Source organism: Gadus morhua, unplaced genomic scaffold (genome assembly GCF_902167405.1).
Source record: "Gadus morhua unplaced genomic scaffold, gadMor3.0, whole genome shotgun sequence".
NCBI lineage: Eukaryota > Metazoa > Chordata > Actinopteri > Gadiformes > Gadidae > Gadus > Gadus morhua.
Genome location: NW_021964150.1, coordinates 66,904 through 88,856, shown reverse-complemented (window position 1 = coordinate 88,856; position 21,953 = coordinate 66,904). Strand labels below are relative to the sequence as shown.

Below are 21,953 nucleotides of genomic sequence, written 5' to 3'. Positions count from 1 at the left end.
GTGCCTCCGAGAAATGCCGCAAGAAAGCTTTGAGATCTTCGACTTTCGACTCGGAATCCTAGCGTCCGAGGATTGAGGAACACACCATCAGCTTCACTGCACTCGGTCCACCGCTGGACTGGGCATAGGGTATGGCGGGCATATGCCCGGTGGCCTGAAGCCTTTTTTTTTTTTTTTTATTCATGCCAAACTCGCGTCTTACGTAGCAGGCCACGTTAACTTCAATGCAGGCCACATTAACGTCAATTCAAGTTAATGCAAGTTAAACTGGCAGATCTGCCCTTTATCATGATTGATTGAAGCCTGGGCCAATGAGGTGAGGGGCAGGCCAATTACGCCTACCCCTCCATCTCAGCCTCCGTTGGTGACTTGGTTGGTTAGCCACTGCTAGCAGGCAGATCGAAAACGGGCAATATGGACCCTAGTGGGAAGAAAAGAAAGGGTGGCGCTGAAAGAGCCAGGGACCAGAAAAAAGCAGCCCTTCAGGCAGATGCTACGAAATGCCTAAAAATAGCTGATATGTTTGCTGCTCGTGGACATGGAGCCTCCACATCTGCAGCAGCAGCATCAACAGGTAGTGGAGGAGAAGATGCTCGACAGCAGGTGGACGAGGCGGCCATGACGGTAAGTCAAGGTTAACTTCAGCTATTAATTAATGAACAGCAAAATGTTTATAAATCAGACATATGTGTGAGAAAGAAATATTGATCTTCTGTCGAAGTTACGTGCTGTCTAACCTTGTCACTCAGATATGAATTAATGTCGGACCGTCGGATATTATTTTGGTGCTGCTCACTGCCAGTCATGTCACCTAGGCTAGGTGGCTAGGCTAGGTTAAATGGTGTGCATGGCTAGCTACAACGCTGCCGCAGCCAGGTTGTTTATTTATTCTTTATTCGTTGTATTTGTGTGACTGAGACCTTATATTAGAATCACTGTCATTTAGAATTAAAACATTAGATCTGAATACGCATTTACTGTGTCACAGTCTTAGAACGTTTTTGTAGAGTTGAAATGCACTACTATGATCACCTGTGTTATTTTTCTCACATTTCTATCTTTCTTATGTCTTTTCATCTTTTTTAAGGTTCCCATGCTTAAGGAGTGCTGGGTGTTGCTGCTGAGAAGAGGCAGATGGGATAGCATCAGCATCTCTCCCACTTGTTGGAGTGTGTGTGTGTGTGTGTGTGTGTGTGTGTGTGTGTGTGTGTTCTGGTCCATTTGAAAGCTCTCATTGGTTTGCATGCTGCATGTAAGTTACCCATTCCTTTTCGTTTTAATGTTTGTTTTATTGATATTCATATTCTTAATATACAGTATAATTGTGTATTTATTTACTTTATTTTTTCTATTTATTTTGTACAGTTAAGTGATTTGTTAAGTTAAGCAATTTATTTTATTTTGTACAGTTAAGTAATTATTGACTCATTGTAAATATAAGTGTTTAACTTCAATTGTTATGTGTGTCATCACTTTTTATTTTATATTCAAAATTAAATGGATGAAAATCCTATTCTTTCCAAGTCCTGGCATAATTTCACACACCTAACATTTTATTTTGTATTGACAGTTGATTAGCAACACAAATTGGTAATAAGAGAAATCCTTGCTGTTACTTGTAGCTTGTAGTGAGATAAACATCTTGTGGCCTTTTTGTGTATTGCAATTTTAGGTCAGCCTTTGCATCCAGTCATTGGTACAGTCATCCAGTCATTTCTTGCTTTAATAATGCATTGTATCACACAAGTAATGATATATTGTTCATAGTTTAGCCTACAGTATTACATTTATTATAATTATATTAACTAAAATGAATTAATTAATATTTTTTAATATAATTCCTTTACTTAAATTTAAGTAACAAGGTTGAAAGAAATGACATGTCTAAAAAGTAATGTGACCTACGGTCAATAGATCATACTTTTGATAAGCCTAACAGTATTTTGGGAGAACTTTTCATAATGCTTCTCATAGTGTTAAAATGTTTGCGTCTCCTAGTGCACATTGATCGTTTAAGGCAGTGATTCCCAACAAGGGGTATATGGTACATATACCACCTGAGGTGCGCAAGCAAACTGCAGGGGGTATGTGGATAAATTAACGAATGTGTGCAGCATATTCATTGCATGAGTGAAGGGGTACTCATGGTGTGACAAAAAGGCTTAAGGGGTACGCATGTCAAAAGCAGTTGGGGAAAAAACCCACGCTGTCACACAGCGCGCTTACATTTTTCCCCGTCAATACCTGGTGGTGGCCTGCTCTTGGTTAAAAATGCCCGGCCTGAAAAATTTCCCCAGTCCAGCCCTGACTCGGTCTACTCTCAGAACTACGAGTAGGAAGGTTTCGGAAGGTTTACTACCACCAAAAGGGTGCGTGCCTCCGTGAAATGCCACAATAAAGCTCTGAGATTTACACCTTACGACTCGTACGGGTTGGCGTACCATACAAATGGATAGCACCATCAGTGGAAGCAGTCATCGACGACTTGACTTTCGCGCCGGGGGTAAATGTTTCCATGGTAACACCGAGCTTCACCAATCAGAGACGTCGTGTTACACTTTAGGATTGTGGCATCGCGAATAATATCGTCTCAAAACTTTGCATTAATCTCTATTACTTCTACAGGAGCATATACCATAGTTTCACAATGTAACAGCTCGTGGTAAGCCAACCTTGTGTTACGAGAGTAGCGTATGTGTGTGCGCGAGAATGACTGTGTGTGTGAGTGACGCCAGCGAGAGAGTGAACGAGAGAGTGAGCGAGCGATAGCGTGTGTCAGTCTAGGGAAGAACGGAACGAGTCCGGTTACGTTCGGTGCAGATGTGTACTGTAGGTCGTTGAAACTGTGGAATAAAGTATCCAGCCGTCAAGAATCAGTGCCTGTGTCATTCCGACCTAAGACCAGACCCACTGCCGGTCATAGTGAAGGGTGTTACCCCCCCGAAAGGACATCGGCCCTGGAGGGAACGTCTCCCCTGTGCTCCCCGACTACGGTCTGGGAGCCAAAGAGCAGGAAAGGTGTAACATTGGCGACCACGAAGGGACGGTTTGAATGGGATGTCCGGCCCAATTCTTTCAGAGAGCGGTGTGGCCAGTGACTTCAACAAAGTCCAGGAAGTGCATGAATGGCCAACACCGACGTCGCTCCAAGATGTCCGTCGCTTTGTGGGTCTTGCATCTTAGTATGGGTGTGTTCGTTAAAGACTTTGCGTCCATTGCAGAACCTCTCCATGTCCTGACCAAGAAACAAGCCCAGTTTTCTTGGTCTGAGGAATGCCAGGCAGCATTTAACGAACTGAAAAGCCTGCTAACAACCGCGCCAATCCTGGGCGACCCCCTCGAGGCAAGACAACATGATACTGGACACAGACCGCCAGTGACGTCGGCATCGGCGCTGTTCTCTCGCAGGTTCAGCAGGGTGTGGAACGTGTGCTCACCTATGGAAGCCGCAAGCTGTCCACAACTGAACAGAATTACTGCACCACACGGCGAGGACTGCTAGCCATGGTCAACTTCATGGCACACTGTCCCCAGTATCTCCTGGGGTGGCGCTTCACATGTGCACCGACCACAGCAGCCTTCGGTGCCTAACAAGGATGAAGGAGCCTGAGGGACAGCTCGCCAGGTGGCTCGAGAGACTTAGCGAATACCACTTTGAGATCATCCATCGCCCTGGCCAGCTTCACGGCAACGCAGACGGCCTCTCCCGGAGACCCTGCCGTCAGTCCTGTCCTTGTAGGCTCCCCAGCCCGCCTCCTCCTCAGTTGAACGTCAGCCACCAGGCTGTGCTGTGCGATTTGGACTCTGACATCCACCAGGCGATGCTGAGTCCAGTGGGGGTGGAGAGACACCCAGCTCCCGCAAAAGTAAGTCTAGTGGGGGTAGGTTCTGTTTTTTCCTTACAGGAAAAACAGAACCTCCAGGATGTCCTGGTGGGGGCCACTTCTCCACAGATATCAGAGCCCCCCCCTCCACACCAAAGCCACTCTCCCGACTTAAACAGCACTTATATACTACACACATAGGCACTCTCAACACTCACATCGTCCAACACTTCCAAACTCACCCCATCACCTCACTGTTCATCACCGGGCTGGAGGTGAAGGCGTGCTGGGCGGACAGACAGAGGAAGGAGGCGGAGCATCAGGGAGTAGGGGCCGCACTGGGACGCTGCTGGGGGCGCTGGGGGGTCCCGGGACTCCTCCTGGGGGGTTCCCTGCATGGCGTCGGGTCGACTGTGCGTTTTAATATGTTACACGTTTTTATCCTTACTGTTGCTTCCTTCACATCATGATCTATTGAGGCCTTCCACCTCTTTCACTCTTCCTTTTATTCTGTTGGAGGCTTCTTTTATGTGAAGGATGGTATGAATGTGTGAATGGTTTCACTATGCCTTATTTATCTTTATTTCATATACCCATTTATTTATTTATTTACTCAGTTTTATCTATTTTTTATCACATTATCTGCCAGCACTTATTTGTGTGTTTTTAATACTTCCTGAATGCTTTTGCTATGTTTTTGTATTTTTATGTCTGCGCATTTTTTAAATTAAAAGGCATCCTGCATTTTTTACCCATGAGTTCTTCTGAGATTGCAGTGTGTTCCTTTTTATTCCAATGTTTTGTATTTATGCGCATGATTTACTGTTTATGAGAGGATGTGTATGGATGAAAGTCGGATTTGTTCCCTGAAGGACCGAGCTGTGTGCGTACTTTGCTATGAAATCGTTGTCTGTAGCCCTTCTCTGATCTCCGATGGAGGATACATGAAGGAGGCTGAGCAGTTCAGAGGTTATCTTTAATGGATTACCAAACAGAGCCACCCTCAACTCCAGGATTAAAGACGTGTCTTCCAGGACTGTAGAAAGACGCATTACTTTATAAACCAACGGTAGAATACATAGAGAATTATCCACCCGCAACAGCAAAAACTGCATAATAACATCAGTCAATTTCAGTAACAATACATTAGTTACTCTATAAACCAACCGTAGATTATAAAGCATCATCTCAAACAGCAACATTTATACATAATACTGTACACCAGTTGTAGGCCCATCCTGCCCCGTCTTCCTCTGCTCTCATCTCCTCCACTAGAGGGCAGTCACGGCCTGTGAATGCAGAGTGACAGTAGGAGGGGTTATCTCCTCTGAGCCATAGAGTGGGAGTGGTTATCTCCACTGAGTCATAAAGTGGGAGGGGTTATCTCCTCTGAGCCATAAAGTGGGAGGGGTTATCTCCACTGAGTCATAAAGTGGGAGGGGTTATCTCCTCTGAGCCATAAAGTGGGAGGGGTTATCTCCACTGAGTCATAAAGTGGGAGGGGTTATCTCCTCTGAGTCATACAGTGGGAGGGGTTATCTCCTCTGAGCCATAGAGTGGGAGTGGTTATCTCCACTGAGTCATAAAGTGGGAGGGGTTATCTCCTCTGAGCCATAAAGTGGGAGGGGTTATCTCCACTGAGTCATAAAGTGGGAGGGGTTATCTCCTCTGAGCCATAAAGTGGGAGGGGTTATCTCCTCTGAGTCATAGCTGCTCATGTTAAAATGGGGCGTCTTTATGAGATCTTATTTTGTGGTATTGTTGTCGCTCATGAACGCTTCAAATTCGCATATAATTACGGCTCTGGCCAAGGCGACTCTTGACCAATAGTCTATGAATGGACTTTGTTGATTTTTTCTAAGTCATTAGTACTGATATCAAATAACTCCCGTGGTCGTCTGAAAGAGAAAGTGACTCTTTCCTCCGCGTGGGTTCAGACGAGGCGACGCGGGCTGGATATCGGTTTACTAGACTGAACATTTATCAATTACTGCTGAAGTCTAATGTTACAGGATGTATACACACTGTAGGTCCTCTTGTACCAGGAAACTACGTAGATGGGGTCTGTGTGTGTGTGTGTGTGAGTGAGTGAGTGAGTGAGTGAGTGAGTGAGTGAGTGAGTGAGTGAGTGAGTGAGTGAGTGAGTGAGTGAGTGAGTGAGTGAGTGAGTGAGTGAGTGAGTGAGAGAGAAGGGGAGAGTGCATGTATGTGCAGTGTGGGTATGTTTGTTTTGTGCCACAGGAGTCAGGAGACAAGATGGAGGCAATTTACAATACAGTTCATTACACGCAACACAACATTGTAAAATAATCTTGTATCTTTAAAATATGAATGTTAATCCATTACTGTGATGAAGTACTGTTAAAAGATGACTGTTAATCTATTACTGTGATGAAGTACTGTTAAAATATGACTATTAATCTATTACTGTGATGAAGTACTGTTAACATATGACTGTTAATCTATTACTGTGATGAAGTTCCGTTAACATATGGCTGTTAATCTATCACTGAGATGGATTATTGTTAAAGTATTACTATTACTGTGATAAAGTAGGCTGCTGATAATATATAACTTTTAACATATGACTCTGAATAAGTATTGTAAAGTGGTAAAGTACTGACTGTGGTCAGAGGTTGGGCCTCAGGAGCCGGATTCTGCTCCTCAGTGTTCTCAGAGCAGCGGTCAGAAGAACCTGGGATGTAGCAGAATGGGAGGAGGTGAGGTCATGAGCTAGATGGATCTAGATCCATAGAGCTGTATCCACTGAGCTAGATGTATCTAGATCTATAGAGCTGTATAGTCCACTGAGCTAGATGTATCTAGATCTATAGAGCTGTATAGTCCAGTGAGCTAGATGTATCTAGATCTATAGAGCTGTATAGTCCAGTGAGCTAGATGGATCTAGATCTATAGAGCTGTATAGTCCAGTAAGATAGATGGATCTAGATCTATAGAGCTGTATAGTCCAGTGAGCTTGATGTTTCTAGATCTATAGAGCTGTATAGTCCACTGAGCTAGATGGATCTAGATCTATAGAACTGTATAGTCCAGTGAGCTTGATGTTTCTAGATCTATAGAGCTTTATAGTCCAGTGAGCTAGATGTATCTAGATCTATAGAGCTGTATAGTCCAGTGAGCTAGATGTATCCAGATCTATAGAGCTGTATAGTCCAGTGAGCTAGATGTATCTAGATCTACAGAGCTGTATAGTCCAATGAGCTAGATGTATCTAGATATATAGAGCTGTATAGTCCAGTGAGCTAGATGGATCTAGATCTATAGAGCTGTATAGTCCGGTGAGATAGATGCATCTAGATGTTTCCAGATCTACAGAGCTGTATAGTCCAATGAGCTAGACCAGTCACCAAGATCACCAAGGACTCTGTATTGGTAGTAGCATTGATCATAAGAGCAGAACTGCAATAAAACATATTTTACTCACCAACTGGTTTGTGACGCTTGTCTGAATATAAGGATCAAGAGAAATGATTAGTGTTGTATCAGTGGTGAATATCCTCATGTTATTATACTTTCATATTCTTAATGCCACAACATCTCTGTGGACGTTGGAGAAGGTTCATCATTCAGAGGTGGAGAGGTTTCTACCACCAGACCACCAGTGTATGAAGACAACCAATCAGATTCTAGGAAGGGGACAGGAAGTAAGAGCAGGTGGAGATCAGGTGTTTGTCCTCCTGGAGAGTTTGATCCACTCACCGTTCCTCTTCTGGTACACAAAGACTCCAACAACAGCAGCAGCAACAACAACAGCGACACCAACGAGGATGACAACAAGGAGGTGACTCTTGCCTTGAAGGTAAATAAAGAAAATAAAATCAGGTGTGTAATAATAGATGTTATTACAGACCCTCCCCCGTCCAACCGTCCATCATTGAACCACATGTCTACGGTCACGTGATGCTACACAACGTCAGTGTAACTATTTCTCTCAAATGTGTTCTGGAGCTCAGGGTCACTCAGGGACTGATCTGAGCCTAGCCCTATTCATGGAACTCATTTACCCACAATCCACCACCTCCATCCTCTCCAACACCAGTCTTACCCCCGTTGGTCCTGATGAGGGCGGGGTCCAGGGGGGTGGGGATGTCCTCGATGCCTTTCAGCTGGACCACACACTCGTACCTCCCCCAGTCCTCCTGTGGGACGGCCGTGAGGTCCAGGTCCAAGCTGACCTGGAAGGTCCCGTCGTGGTTGGGGAGGACCTCCCCGGGGACCACCTGCTCATGGAGCTCCTGGCCGTCTCTCCTCCAGAACACCACCACCCTGTCTGGGTAGAAGCCTGTAGCATGGCACACCACTGGGTAGGAGGGGCTCCTCTGGAGCAGAGACACCCGCGGACGCTCTGGAGAGAGAGGGGGGGGGGGGGGGAGGGGGGGGGGAGAGAGAGAGAGAGAGGGGGGAGAGAGAGAGAGGGGGGAGAGAGAGAGAGGGGGGGAGAGGGAGAGAGAGAGAGAGGGGGGGGGGAGAGAGAGAGAGGGGGGGGGGGGGAGTGAGAGAGAGAAAATAAAAATCTTTTTGATTTTAAACTTCATGGTTAATAGTAAATAGCCTATTTTCCTTCATGAGTTTCTAACCCCTCTACCGTCTCAGCTACTCTTCACTCTCTGTGCTCAGTGTAACAGGGATCATACAGCGCGGTTCGGTCCTGCACACGCCCGGACTCCCGTTACAGCAGCTATCGTCATGATCTCTATAGTAACGATGATAAACATAACCCAAGTTCACGGGTTAACAGTTCAATAACACAACACAACACAATGAAACATGGCGGATAGCAAGAAAAAGTGCAGACAGTAAAATGTAAATTGCATAAATGATGGATTTATTCCTTCAGAGATCAACAGTGGTTTACCTATGTGCCTGCTCTGAGATCACGTTTTCTCTAATGAGGCCATGAAACCCTCACGGTTACAGGAACATTCATTTAAAAAACATCCTGACAAGGCATCCAAAGATCCGGCCTACTCCAGTCTCTGAGGGATCACCGTTCAAGGCGTCCTACAATCAACATCCTGTTCGCCCGGAACGTCAATCAAAGTGAAAGCGGGATGTTGGCGTCTTACAATATAGCTTACATCAAGTCTGGTGATGTGTTTAGCGATTGGTCTGATAGTTAACTGTTACTCACTTGATTATTCAGGTGATGTGAATATGTTATTCATGTGATATGCGCATGATTTTTGTGCATGATAAAATTACACATCTTGTAGCCTACATTTAATGTTACTTTTGATTAAAAAAAAACGACGACGGGGGGGGGCACTGCTGGTGTAGTGTATCAGTTAATCCACCAGACGAGTCGGTGACGCCCACCAGGTCATGTGACTCTACCTGTTCTCTGCAGAGTGCTCTTCCCATAGGCCAGGTACTTCTTCAGCCAATCAACACACTCCTTGGTGTAGTAGTTCTTCCTGTATTGATTCAGAGCTCTATCCTGATCCAATCTCAGTTTGGTGGAGACAGCCTGACGTACTGGAGCGACCCAGGTCAGGGTCTTCAGGTCAAACGCTAGGAAGTCCTCTCCATCGTAGGCATACTGTTCATGACCATCAGTAGTATCATCCTCATCATCCCATTCACAGCCATACATCCTCTGAAACACCTGGGCACCTGGGCACCTGAGAGAGAGAGAGAGAGAGAGAGAGAGAGAGAGAGAGAGAGAGAGAGAGAGAGAGAGAGAGAGAGAGAGAGAGAGAGAGAGGTTAACTGTCTGTCTGTAGGTTAACTGTCTGACTGTCGGTAGGTTAACTGTCTGTCTGTAGGTTAACTGTCTGTCTGTAGGTTAACTGTCTGTCTGTCGGTAGGTGAACTGTCTGTCTGTCGGTAGGTGAACTGTCTGTCTGTCGGTAGGTGAACTGTCTGTCTGTCTGTCTGTAGGTTAACTGTCTGTCGGTAGGTGAACTGTCTGTCTGTCTGTAGGTTAACTGTCTGTCTGTAGGTTAACTGTCTGTCTGTCTGTAGGTTAACTGTCTGTCTGTCTGTAGGTTAACTGTCTGACTGTAGGTTAACTGTCTGTCTGTCTGTAGGTTAACTGTCTGTCTGTCTGTAGGTTAACTGTCTGTCTGTATGTTAACTGTCTGTCTGTCTGTCGGTTAACTGTCTGTCTGTCTGTAGGTTAACTGTCTGTCTGTCTCTAGGTTAACTGTCTGTCTGTAGGTTAACTGTCTGTCTGTCTGTAGGTTAACTGTCTGTCTGTCTGTAGGTTAACTGTCTGTCTGTCTGAAGGTTAACTGTCTGTCTGTCTGTCTGTAGGTTAACTGTCTGTCTGTCTGGGTGCTGCTCTAGAGGTATTATGGGATGCCCTCTGTGGTCAGTACTGTGGCCTCTGGACATGTGGGTATGTTGGTAGTCATGGAAACGTGTGTGTGTGCTCCTGCGTGTGTGTGTGTGTGTGTGCTCCTTTGTGTGTGTGTGTGTGTGTTAGGGCTGTCACTTTTTATTCAAAGTTCGAATATTCGTTTGAAGGTGGGGTGAAAAGTTCGAATTCGAAGTGTAATTCTCCATTCGAACTGTCTGGCTGCCGTCTCATAAGAACTTCAGACCGTTTTAAGTAGTCTGCTTTCGATCCAGCAGAGGGCGCGCTAAAATTGTATATCAGTTTGACCTGTTGCCGACCCTCTTGGTCTGGCTATCTGTATCGAATGTTGAATCAACATTCGATACAGATAGGCCAAGAGGGCTTTGAAACAAAACGTAACTGAAGAGAACGCGAACCGAGATACAGCTATTAAAAAATTGCTATTAAAAATGGAGAATTGCGAGGAGTACAATGCTGAGCGGACCATACCGACACCATCACATTTAAAAAGCAGCGTATGGAAGCATTTTGGCTTTTACACCGTGGGTGGAAAAGTCACAAACAAAGACAAGGCCGTTTGTCGTCTTTGTAAAAGAGAGCTGTCGTACTTATCGACAACATCAAATTTGCGCACTCATCTGCTAGCTTACCACCGAAATGTAGCAGCAGAGGAACAACTGCCGAGCGGAGCAGCACAGAGTGTACAGCCGCGCGAGTTATTGTTAATGTGTAAAAGACAGCCGCACTTGTGTGTCGGATTTTCCTCTTGTTGTGTTCACAAATGTGTTATCAAAGATGTGTTTTTATCCTGTGCTGTTATGAATTCAGTAGGTATACGTGATTTCCACAAGAAATAAAAAGAGCAACATAAAAAATCAAGACTGTTGTCGTGTTCTATAATTAATTTGAATACCATTCAAATTAATTATGGACATTCGAAATTCGTTCGAATTTCATTTTTGGAAAAAGTGACAGCCCTAGTGTGTGTGTGTGCTCCTGCGTGTGTGTGTGTGCTCCTGTGTGTGTGTGTGTGCGTGTACATATATAATGTATGAACATACCTCCCGTCTGGTTGAAGCGCTTCTTAGCCGTCTCTACGTTGACCTTGTAGACCTGCTGCTCACCCTGATATCTTCCAGTCTGCCACTCCCAGTAGTCTGGGTCCTCTGTGATGACCTGGTCCATCCAGGCCTGTTTGGGTACGGCTCTCTCACTGACGCTGTCATAGTGAAACATCTGAACCTCATCCACCATCCCAACAGACACAAACTCTGGAAAGGATGAGAGGCCAGACGACACCGTGTCGAAATACCTCAGAGAGTGAATCACTGTGGACAGACAGACAGACAGACAGACAGACAGACAGACAGACAGACAGACAGACAGACAGACAGGTTAATGCTGTACATCACTTGACACATGCACACACGTACACACACACACATGCACTCCACACATGCAGCCACACACAGACAACCAGCCCCCCCTACCTCCCCCCCCGAGTAGGGTCCAGCTGCAGCCCCGGAGAACAACACCCTGGCGTGACAGAACACCCTGGCGTGACGGAAGTACTGTGGCTGGACGGAAGTTACCTCCGATTATTTTCTATAGACAAATAAACGTATGTATCGCTTGAATTAACATAAACAAGAAATGTTCTGCTCCTGGCCACCGGAGCAGAAAAGTGTCTGTTTCTCCTGGGGAATATCTAATAGGCTACTAAAACCTAGCCTGTATAAAAACAAGGCTATTACTATAATAAGTCATGCAATCTTAGACCATAACGAATACCACAACCAACTGTGAAATGTTACTGTAATTCAATAGTGATCAACTTATACATTTTCTTTGAATTATTATAAAAAATAGAAAATAATAATAAATAGGTCCCCTATAGTGTGTTTATCCTATTGTGCATTTATCTTAAACCAAAGCACTCATGCCTACACAAAGACTCATTCCACACAAAACCAGTTCACTTTGAAACATGGATACATTTAATTAGAAGATAAGCTTCGCAATATCAGGTTATGGGTAGTATTTAAATATATTGATAGTAACTTTTATTTTCTTGCCCAACTTTACGATACTAATCTCTGTTATTCTAGTCGTCCAACCGCCAAACAAATGGCGGTTGGACTACTTCAACCAGTCTTCAGACTGAAGCGAAAAAGAGAAGTGAATGACGTTTCCAGTGACAGAATACAAATAATAGATCCTCCTCCTCCATCCACCTCTCTGTGCCCCCTGCCCGCCTCAGCACTATGGGGGGCAGAGCCTTCAGTCGCTCTGCTCCCCAGCTCTGGAACTCTCTACCACCCGACCTCCGAAACTGTGACTCTCTCCCCATTTTCAAAGCACAACTAAAAACCCACCTGTTTCGGACTGCCTACTCTCTCTAACCTCCATGCTTCCTGCCATTCTGCCCTATGTATTTTAACTTATTATGTTGTCCTTTCTATGTCTATTTTATCACGTTTTTTGTATATTTCATTGTGTGTTTTATTGTGTGTGATGTACAGTGTCCTTGAGTGACCTGAAAGGCGTTTTTATAAATAAAATGCATTATTATTATTATTATTAATATATTTTATAGGCTTAATATTAAGTCCAGAACAGTCTCCCAGCAGGGAGTCAGAGTCCAGTCTCACAGCAGGGAGTCTGAGTCCAGTCTCACAGCAGGGAGTCTGAGTCCAGTCTCACAGCAGGGAGTCAGAGTCCAGTCTCACAGGTCAAGTCAAGTCTCTCCAGCTCTGCTTTCACACATATTAGTTCAGATTCATAATGACTTTTGTTAAATTAATTCAGCAATAAGAATGTTATTTTATCCATAGAATGTGAACTATTCTAATGTTGTTTCAGACTGGACAGTCCCTGTGTCTCTTTAATAACCTGCTCAGGGTTGTTGGCCGAATTCTGCTCTGTTGACAAGTGATTGATGAGGACGCATCGACTCTGTGGGCAGCTATGGGATTAACACATTATTACCCAGCATACATTTGGAGGCGATACGCCTGCGTCTGTATGTTTTAACGTTAAGTGTTAGTGGGAAAATAAAACAACTATTCATTCAACACAAAGTTCACCGTACAAAAATTCTTTATTTATTTAATAGTTCGGTTGCAATCTCATTCTCCACCTAAAACAGCTGCTTAATAACATCTGTGATGTATTTGTAAGTGTATTGGTTACTTTATAAACCAACGGTAGATTACATTGAGAATTATCCACCCGCAACAGCAAAAACTGCATAATAACATCAGTAAATATCAGTAACAGTACATTAGTTACTTTATAAACCAACTGTAGATTACAAAGCATTATCTCAAACAGCAACCTTTATACATAATACTGTACACCAGTTGTAGGCCCATCCTGCCCCGTCTTCCTCTGCTCTCATCTCCTCCACTAGAGGGCAGTCACGGCCTGTGAACGCAGAGTGACAGTGGGAGGGGTTATCTCCTCTGAGCCATAAAGTGGGAGGGGTTATCTCCTCTGAGCCATAGAGTGGGAGGGGTTATCTCCACTGAGTCATAAAGTGGGAGGGGTTATCTCCACTGAGTCATACAGTGGGAGGGGTTATCTCCTCTGAGCCATAGAGTGGGAGGGGTTATCTCCTCTGAGTCATAGCTGCTCATGTTACAATGGGGCGTCTTTATGAGATCTTATTTTTTGGTATTGTTGTCGCTCATGAATGCTTCAAATTCGTCTATCATGCGGCTCTGGCCAAGGCGATTCTTGACCAGTAGTCTATGAAGTTTGTTTATTCTTTCTAAGTCATTAGTACTGATATCAAATAAATCCCGTGGTCGTCTGAAAGAGAAAGTGACTCTTTCCTCCGCGTGGGTTCAGACGAGGCGACGCGGGCTGGATATCGGTTTACTAGACTGAACATTTATCAATTACTGCTGAAGTCTAATGTGACAGGATATATACACACTGTAGGTCCTCTTGTACCAGGAAACTACGTAGATGGGGTCTGTGTGAGAGTGAGTGAGTGAGTGAGTGAGCGAGCGAGAAGGGGAGAGTGCGTGTGTGTGCAGTGTGGGTATGTTTGTTTTGTGCAACAGGAGTCAGGAGACAAGATGGAGGCAATTTAACATACAGTTCATTACACGCAACACAACATTGTAAAATAATCTTGTATCTTTAAAATATAACTATTAATCTATTACTGTGATGAAATTCCGTTAACATATGAATGTTAATCTATTACTGTGATGAAGTTCCGTTAACATATGGCTGTTAATCTATCACTGAGATGGATTATTGTTTAAGTATTACTATTACTGTGATAAAGTAGGTTGCTGATAATATATAACTTTCAACATATGACTCTGAATAAGTATTGTAAAGTGGTAAAGAACTGACTGTGGTCAGAGGTTGGGCCTCAGGAGCCGGATTCTGCCCCTCAGTGTTCTCAGAGCAGCTGTCAGAAGAACCTGGGATGTAGCAGAATGGGAGGAGGTGAGGTCATGAGCTAGATGTATCTAGATCTATAGAGCTGTATAGTCCAGTGAGATAGATGGATCTAGATCTATAGAGCTGTATAGTCCACTGAGCTAGATGTATCTAGATCTATAGAGCTGTATGGTCCACTGAGCTAGATGGATCTAGATCTATAGAGCTGTATAGTCCAGTGAGCTAGATGGATCTAGATCTATAGAGCTGTATAGTCCACTGAGCTAGATGTATCTAGATCTATAGAGCTGTATAGTCCAGTGAGATATATGTATCTAGATGCTTCCAGATCTTCAGAGCTGTATAGTCCAATGAGCTAGACAAGTCACCAAGGTCTCTGTATTGGTAGTAGCATTAATCATAAGAGCAGAACTGCAATAAAACATATTTTACTCACCAACTGGTTTGTGACGCTTATCTGAATCTCCTCTGAGCCATAAAGTGGGAGGGGTTATCTCCTCTGAGCCATAAAGTGGGAGGGGTTATCTCCTCTGAGTCATAAAGTGGGAGGGGTTATCTCCTCTGAGCCATAAAGTGGGAGGGGTTATCTCCTCTGAGCCATAAAGTGGGAGGGGTTATCTCCTCTGAGCCATAAAGTGGGAGGGGTTATCTCCACTGAGCCATAAAGTGGGAGGGGTTATCTCCTCTGAGCCATAACTGCTCATGTTAAAATGGGGCGTCTTTATGAGATCTTATTTTGTGGTTTTGTTGTCGCTCATGAACGCTTCAAATTCGCATATCATTACGGCTCTGGCCAAGGCGACTCTTGACCAATAGTCTATGAATGGAGTTTGTTTATTTTTTCTAAGTCATTAGTAGTGATATCAAATAAATCCCGTGGTCGTCTGAAAGAGAAAGTGACTCTTTCCTCCGCGTGGGTTCAGACGAGGCGACGCGGGCTGGATATCGGTTTACTAGACTGAACATTTATCAATTACTGCTGAAGTCTAATGTGACGAGATATATACACACTGCAGGTCCTCTTGTACCAGGAAACTACGTAGATGGGGTCTGTGTGTGTGTGTGTGTGTGTGTGTGTGTGTGTGTGTGTGTGTGTGTGTGTGAGCGAGAGAGAATGAGAGAGAGAGAGAGAGAGAGAGAGAGAGAGAGAGAGAGAGAGAGAGAGAGAGAGAGAGAGAAGGGGACAGTGTGTGTGTGTGCAGTGTTGCTATGTTTGTTTTGTGCCACAGGAGTCAGGAGACAAGATGGAGGCAATTTAAAATACAGTTCATTACACGCAACACAACATTGTAATATAATCTTGTATCTTTAAAATATGACTGAATATATGTTAATCTATTACTGTGATGAAGTACTGTTAAAATATGATTATTGTTAAAGTATTACTATTACTGTGATAAAGTAGGCTGCTGATAATATCTAACTTTTAACATATGACTCTGAATAAGTATTGTAAAGTGGTAAAGTACTGACTGTGGTCAGAGGTTGGGCCTCAGGAGCAGGATTCTGCCCCTCAGTGTTCCCAGAGCAGCTGTCAGAAGAACCTGGGATGTAGCAGAATGGGAGGAGGTGAGGTCATGAGATAGATGTATCTAGATATATAGAGCTGTATAGTCCATTGAGCTAGATGTATCTAGATCTATAGAGCTGTATAGTCCAGTGAGCTAGATGTATCTAGATCTATAGAGCTGTATAGTCCAGTGAGATAGATGTATCTAGATCTATAGAGCTGTATAGTCCAGTGAGATATATGTATCTAGATGTTTCCAGATCTCCAGAGCTGTATAGTCCAATGAGCTTGACAAGTCACCAAGGTCTCTGTATTGGTAGTAGCATCAATCATAAGAGCAGAATTGCAATAAAACATATTTTACTCACCAACTGGTTTGTGACGCTTGTCTGAATCTAAGGATCAAGAGAAATGATTAGTGTTGTAACAGTGGTGAATATCCTCATGTTATTATACTTTCATATTCTTAATGCCACAACATCTCTGTGGACATTGGAGAAGGTTCATCATTCAGAGGTGGAGAGGTTTCTACCACCAGACCTCCAGTGTATGAAGACAACCAATCCGATTCTAGGAAGGGGACAGGAAGTAAGAGCAGGTGGAGATCAGGTGTTTGTCCTCCTGGAGAGTTTGATCCACTCACCGTTCCTCTTCTGGTACACAAAGACTCCAACAGCAGCAGCAGCAGCAACAGCAGCAGCAACAGCGACACCAACGAGGATGAAAACAAGGAGGTGACTCTTGCCTTGAAGGTAAATCAAGAAAATAAAATCAGGTGTGTAATAATAGATGTTATTACAGACCCTCCCCCGTCCAGCCCTCCATCATTGAACCACATGTCTACGGTCACGTGATGCTACACAACGTCAGTGTAACTATTCCTCTAAAATGTGTTCTGGAGCTCAGGGTCACTCAGGGACTGATCTGAGCCTAGCCCTTTTCATGGAACTCATTTACCCACAATCCACCACCTCCATCCTCTCCAACACCAGTCTTACCCCCGTTGGTCCTGATGAGGGCGGGGTCCAGGGGGGTGGAGATGTCCTCGATGCCTTTCAGCTGGACCACACACTCGTACCTCCCCCAGTCCTCCTGTGGGACGGCCGTGAGGTCCAGGTCCACGCTGACCTGGAAGGTCCCGTCGTGGTTGGGGAGGACCTCCCCGGGGTCCACCTGCTCATGGAGCTCCTGGCCGTCTCTCCTCCAGAACACCACCACCCTGTCAGGGTAGAAGCCTGTAGCATGGCACACCACTGGGGAGGAGGGGCTCCTCTGGAGCAGAGACACCCGCGGACGCTCTGGAGAGAGAGGGCGGGGGGGGGGGGGGGGGGGGGGGGAGAGAGGGGTGGGGGGAGAGAGTGGGGGGAGGGGGGGAGGGAGAGAGAGAGAGACAGAGACAGAGAGTCCGGTCGTCTGTCTGTGGTTTCTTTCTACAACCGACACAGAGCCCCCTCCCCCCCCCAACCAAAACCCAGGGAGGAGGTCCCAGAATAATATCAGAAAAACATTTGTTGCTCTATTTTTAATTTGTGATTAATATCTTATTATTCTTAAGGCACTGATGGAAGCATTAATCACTAATAAAACAAGAAATCATCGGCTGAACACACGAGAACATTCAGTTGGATCCACTGAGTTGTTTATTGCAATTATGCTTCACTATCAAATGAGACAGAAAAATAGTCCCTCACATGAACACAATAAACACAAGGACTAAAACAATAGAAGCAGCAGACTTTACAAATCATCAACAGGTGTGCACGTATCTTTAATAACTGAACATGTTCTGCAGCCACTTGGTTCCAAACAGAACCCAAAAAAATCAAGATTCAGCCTAAAGTAATTTACAACATGCAACATTATCCCATAGACCACTTGGTTATTAAGAATAAAACATAAAATCTGCTTTAAATCAGATTGTAAATCAGGATTATGACAAAAATGATGATATAAGAGCCCTTAAGACCAAAACTGGTGAAGTCTGAAAATATACAAAGATGAACCATCAATAGGTATTTTATATACATTACAAATAATAAATGTGCTTATCTAACTATGGGAGATCTTAAAAGTATTTTCATGGTTTATCATGCTATACTTTAAAGAACAGACAGACAGACAGACAGACAGACAGACAGACACAATGTAATTGTGTGTAAACACAGACACTGAGTCATCAGTCCTCTCTGTGCGTGCGTGCGTGCGTGCGTGCGTGTGTGTGTGTGTGTGTGTGTGTGTGTGTGTGTGTGTGTGTGTGTCCTCCTCCCCCGCGCCCGTTTTCTTTTTCTACAACCGACGCCCCCCCCCCCCCCTCTACCGCTGAGGGATCACAGAGACGCTGCCCCCCCACACCTCTACCCCCACCCCCGGGAGGAGGTCCTCCTGGGTGAAGGAGGACCAGAAGGTGTGGATGTGTGTCAGTGTGTCTGAGGACCCTCCTCCACCTGGGGACACTCTGTAGAAGGACAGAGAGCCAGCAGGCCGGTCCAGATACACTCCTACTCTGGTGGAGCCAGCGGGGGGGAGAGGGAGGACTGTCTCTATACCGTTGTACCGGGCAGAGTAACGACCACCATAACAATAAAGAACCCAGGACTTGTTGTTCCCTCCAAGCAGGCTGTCATCACCCACTCCTCTCCTGGTGATTCCTCTGTATGTCACTCCTATAACAGCAGCTCCATCCCACTCTACCTCCCAGTAACAGCGGCCAGTCAGAGCCTCTCTACCCAACACCAGGGGCCAGTAGTCAAATCTGTCTGGGTGATCCGGACACGACTGGTCCTCTTCAGCCCACGTCACCTTCCTGTTGTCCTCAGACAGAGAGAGTCGTCTGTGGGCCGTGTTGGGGTCCAGTGTGAGGTCACAGGCATCTGAGGGAGAACCAGACATGATGAGCTGCTGAACCGCTCTTCATCCTCATCATCATCACTAGTACTGTTCTCCTGCGCTCTATGTACATATACATAGATATGAACACATACATGCATATACATATGTACACATTCATAGATACACACACCTCAACAACAACGTTATGAAAACAACGACAATATTATGAACAGATCAACAACAAACATCTCTCCTTGGATCCAGGCTGCTCTTCTTCTTTTTATTCTCTTTCAGACTCTTTTTGTGATCGCTCTCTCTTCTTCTTCAGCCCCCCCCCCCCCTCATCCCTCTCCCCCTCAGCCCCTCCCCCTCACCAACCCCCCCCCCCCCCCCCAGCCCCTCCCCCTCACCAACCCCCCCCCCCCCCTCAGCCCCTCCCCCTCACCAACCCCCCCCCCCCCTCATCCCCTCCCCCTCCCCAACCCCCCTCAGCCCGGTCACACCCCTCCCCCCTCAGCCCCTTCACCCCCCCTCCTCCCCACAGCCCCCCCTCCCCCTCACCGGCCCCTCAGCCCGGTCACCCCCCCTCCCCCTCTCCCTCAGCCCCTTTATCCCCCCTCCCCCTCCCCCCTCAGCCCGGTCACCCCCCCCCCTCAGCCCTGTCACCCCCCCCCCCCCTAGTCCTCCCCCTCAGCCCGGTTGCCCCCCTCCCCCCCTCCCCCTCAGCCCTGTCACCCCCCCCCCCCCCCCCTAGTCCTCCCCCTCAGCCCGGTTGCCCCCCCCTCAATGTAACAATGTAATACCTGCTGGGTTTTATACAAGTAGGTTTAACTGTGATGGTCGACAGTATTAATATACGGAAGATACATGAGGTCAGCCATCATCTTCATTCCCAGTAGGATGTGACCTCACTTCCTGCTGTGTGGATGGACTTCCCGTCTCAATAGTGAGTGTGTGATGTGATGAATCAAACAGACACTTACACTTCTTAAGAGCTGGTTTCAGCCTCCACACTCCACCGTGCTCCACACTGGGGGGGAAACAAAGTGAGAGCAGCATGTTGAAACATTCACCTTCATCATCTGCCGTCTCATCACGTTCTACACAACATGAGTGACAGCTGCCTCTTCAAACCACTTCATCTAGCAGCATGAATCCTAGTAGGAGACTTTGTCCCTGAGTGGTGAGCTGTCCTCTCCATGCCTGAGAGTGTCCAGTCTCCAGCGTGGATCCTCCAGTCCAGCAGAGAGCAGCGCAGCTCCAGAGTCTCCTGGGTGATTGTAGCTCAGGTCCAGCTTTCTCAGATGGGAGGGGTTGGAGCTCAGAGCTGAGGCCAGTGAAGCACAGCCTTCCTGTGTGACCAGGCAGCCAGACAAGCTACACACACACACACACACACACACACACACACACACACACACACACACACACACACACACACACACACACACACACACACACACACACACACACACACACACACACACACACACACGTGTAAAATCCTGTGTTTTTCCAGTCTGCCAACCACTTAGTGAAAGTCCTACTCCAAACACAGGTGGCGTTGCCTTGATGACGTAGAAGGTCCTTTTATGAAGCACTTCCTGGTCCATTGTAGGGACCATATTTGTGGATAAAGAATTAGCAATTAAGATAATGAGTACTGGATATTAGGGGGTTACAAAAAAATGTAAACGTTTACACAACCCCTACTTTTTCGTGTACACGGTTAACAGTTTCTTTATTAATTAATGGACCGCAGTCGCGCTATAGGGGGATTATTTGTTTATCGATGTGCGAGCAGAATGATCGCAAAAAATAACTTTTGTTTGACCGGTTGCCGTGGTTATCTCCACGTGGTTCATTTGCAGTTGCGGTGTTAATTAGGATGTTTTCAGCTTACTGTTACATTAAACTGTATAAGAAAACGCGGTTATATGCTAGTATAGACCCTATAGTATCGGTGGTATAAAGGCTGGGACGGATTTCAAATTATAAATATGTACACTTTATGTTGAAAGTATAGACCGTCGCTATTCCCATTGAAACGAATGGTGCGGTGATTATTCTTCAAAACGAGAGCTGGTAAATTGGGAAAAATGAATTAAACTGTAATCAGACAACGCGGTTATATGCTATAGACCAGTGGTTCTCAATCTTTTTTGAGCAAACCTGACCTTACCCTGATCCTCTGGGCCCCCCCCCCTATCATTTATTTTTAATAAACTAACAACCCCACTCACACTCGTGTTATATTGCTTAAAGCTATTAATGCATCGTTTTTCATTGATTTTGCGGTGGTCACTAGTAGCAATGAATGCCCTCTGAGTCGGTTTTGGTGAAAGAAATATTAAAATAGTCATGACATGCAAATGTCTCACTTCTGATTGGCTAACGGCACTGTCCATCACTGCAATAAACCCAATTAAAATTCGAGAGCGACGAGAGAGAGAGACTAGAGGGACAGAGACAGAGACAGAGACAGAGAGAGAGAGAGAGAGAGAGAGAGAGAGAGAGAGAGGCCTCGTCTCCCGTCATCCTAGACCGGGACCACGGCACTCCCGCGACTCCCGTGCCCCGTGAACGAATGAATGAATGGCCCGGGAACCAAGGATACCGTGGCCAGGGCAACTTGGGCCCCACGAAAACAGATTGCGCACAGAGGGGGGGGGGGGGGTTGTGTTATGTTACGCAGGGGTACCAATTTGTTGATATTTTCATCTAGTGTTGAACAGTGCACAATGAACAGTGAAGGTAACAAACTCTTAAAAAAGAACGTGAATTTGAACAAGTGAAAAATTAACTAATAATATATAATAATATATTGAACTAAACTTGAAGTAACATCTATCAAGTGTAAACATGCACAATATGTCAGTTTGGCGCGTTTGTGAGGCCACAGAATAGGGTACATTTCATTTTAATCAGTGGGAGCCCTGTGCTTGTTTCCCTGCAACAAGAAGGTTCCATCTGGGGCTGATGGAAGACAGTGTTTGTAATGTCTAATCGATTGCAGAATTTTGTTTTAGTTGCAGTCATTGCGGAA

At 45.5% G+C, this 21,953-nt stretch overlaps 2 protein-coding genes and 1 long non-coding RNA gene across 3 annotated transcripts; 1 reads left to right on the top strand and 2 right to left on the bottom strand.

Moving 5' to 3' along the window:
- The first annotated feature begins 144 nt into the window (after positions 1-144).
- On the top strand, positions 145-1,511 carry LOC115539375 (uncharacterized). The gene is made up of 2 exons (XR_003975857.1): positions 145-624; positions 1,088-1,511. It is a non-coding gene; the product is annotated as an uncharacterized LOC115539375 (long non-coding RNA).
- A 3,272-nt stretch (positions 1,512-4,783) lies between these two features.
- On the bottom strand, positions 4,784-11,487 carry LOC115539352 (major histocompatibility complex class I-related gene protein-like; the record flags this gene model as incomplete). Its single annotated transcript, XM_030350375.1, has 7 exons — positions 4,784-5,113; positions 6,449-6,519; positions 7,270-7,290; positions 7,545-7,637; positions 7,891-8,190; positions 9,180-9,458; positions 11,208-11,487. Coding segments are annotated over 7 exons (1,062 nt in total), but the record flags the coding sequence as incomplete, so codon positions are not given.
- A 1,740-nt stretch (positions 11,488-13,227) lies between these two features.
- On the bottom strand, positions 13,228-17,344 carry LOC115539366 (class I histocompatibility antigen, Gogo-C*0101/C*0102 alpha chain-like; the record flags this gene model as incomplete). Its single annotated transcript, XM_030350399.1, has 5 exons — positions 13,228-13,572; positions 14,518-14,588; positions 16,447-16,473; positions 16,722-16,823; positions 17,077-17,344. Coding segments are annotated over 5 exons (486 nt in total), but the record flags the coding sequence as incomplete, so codon positions are not given.
- Positions 17,345-21,953: the final 4,609 nt, after the last annotated feature.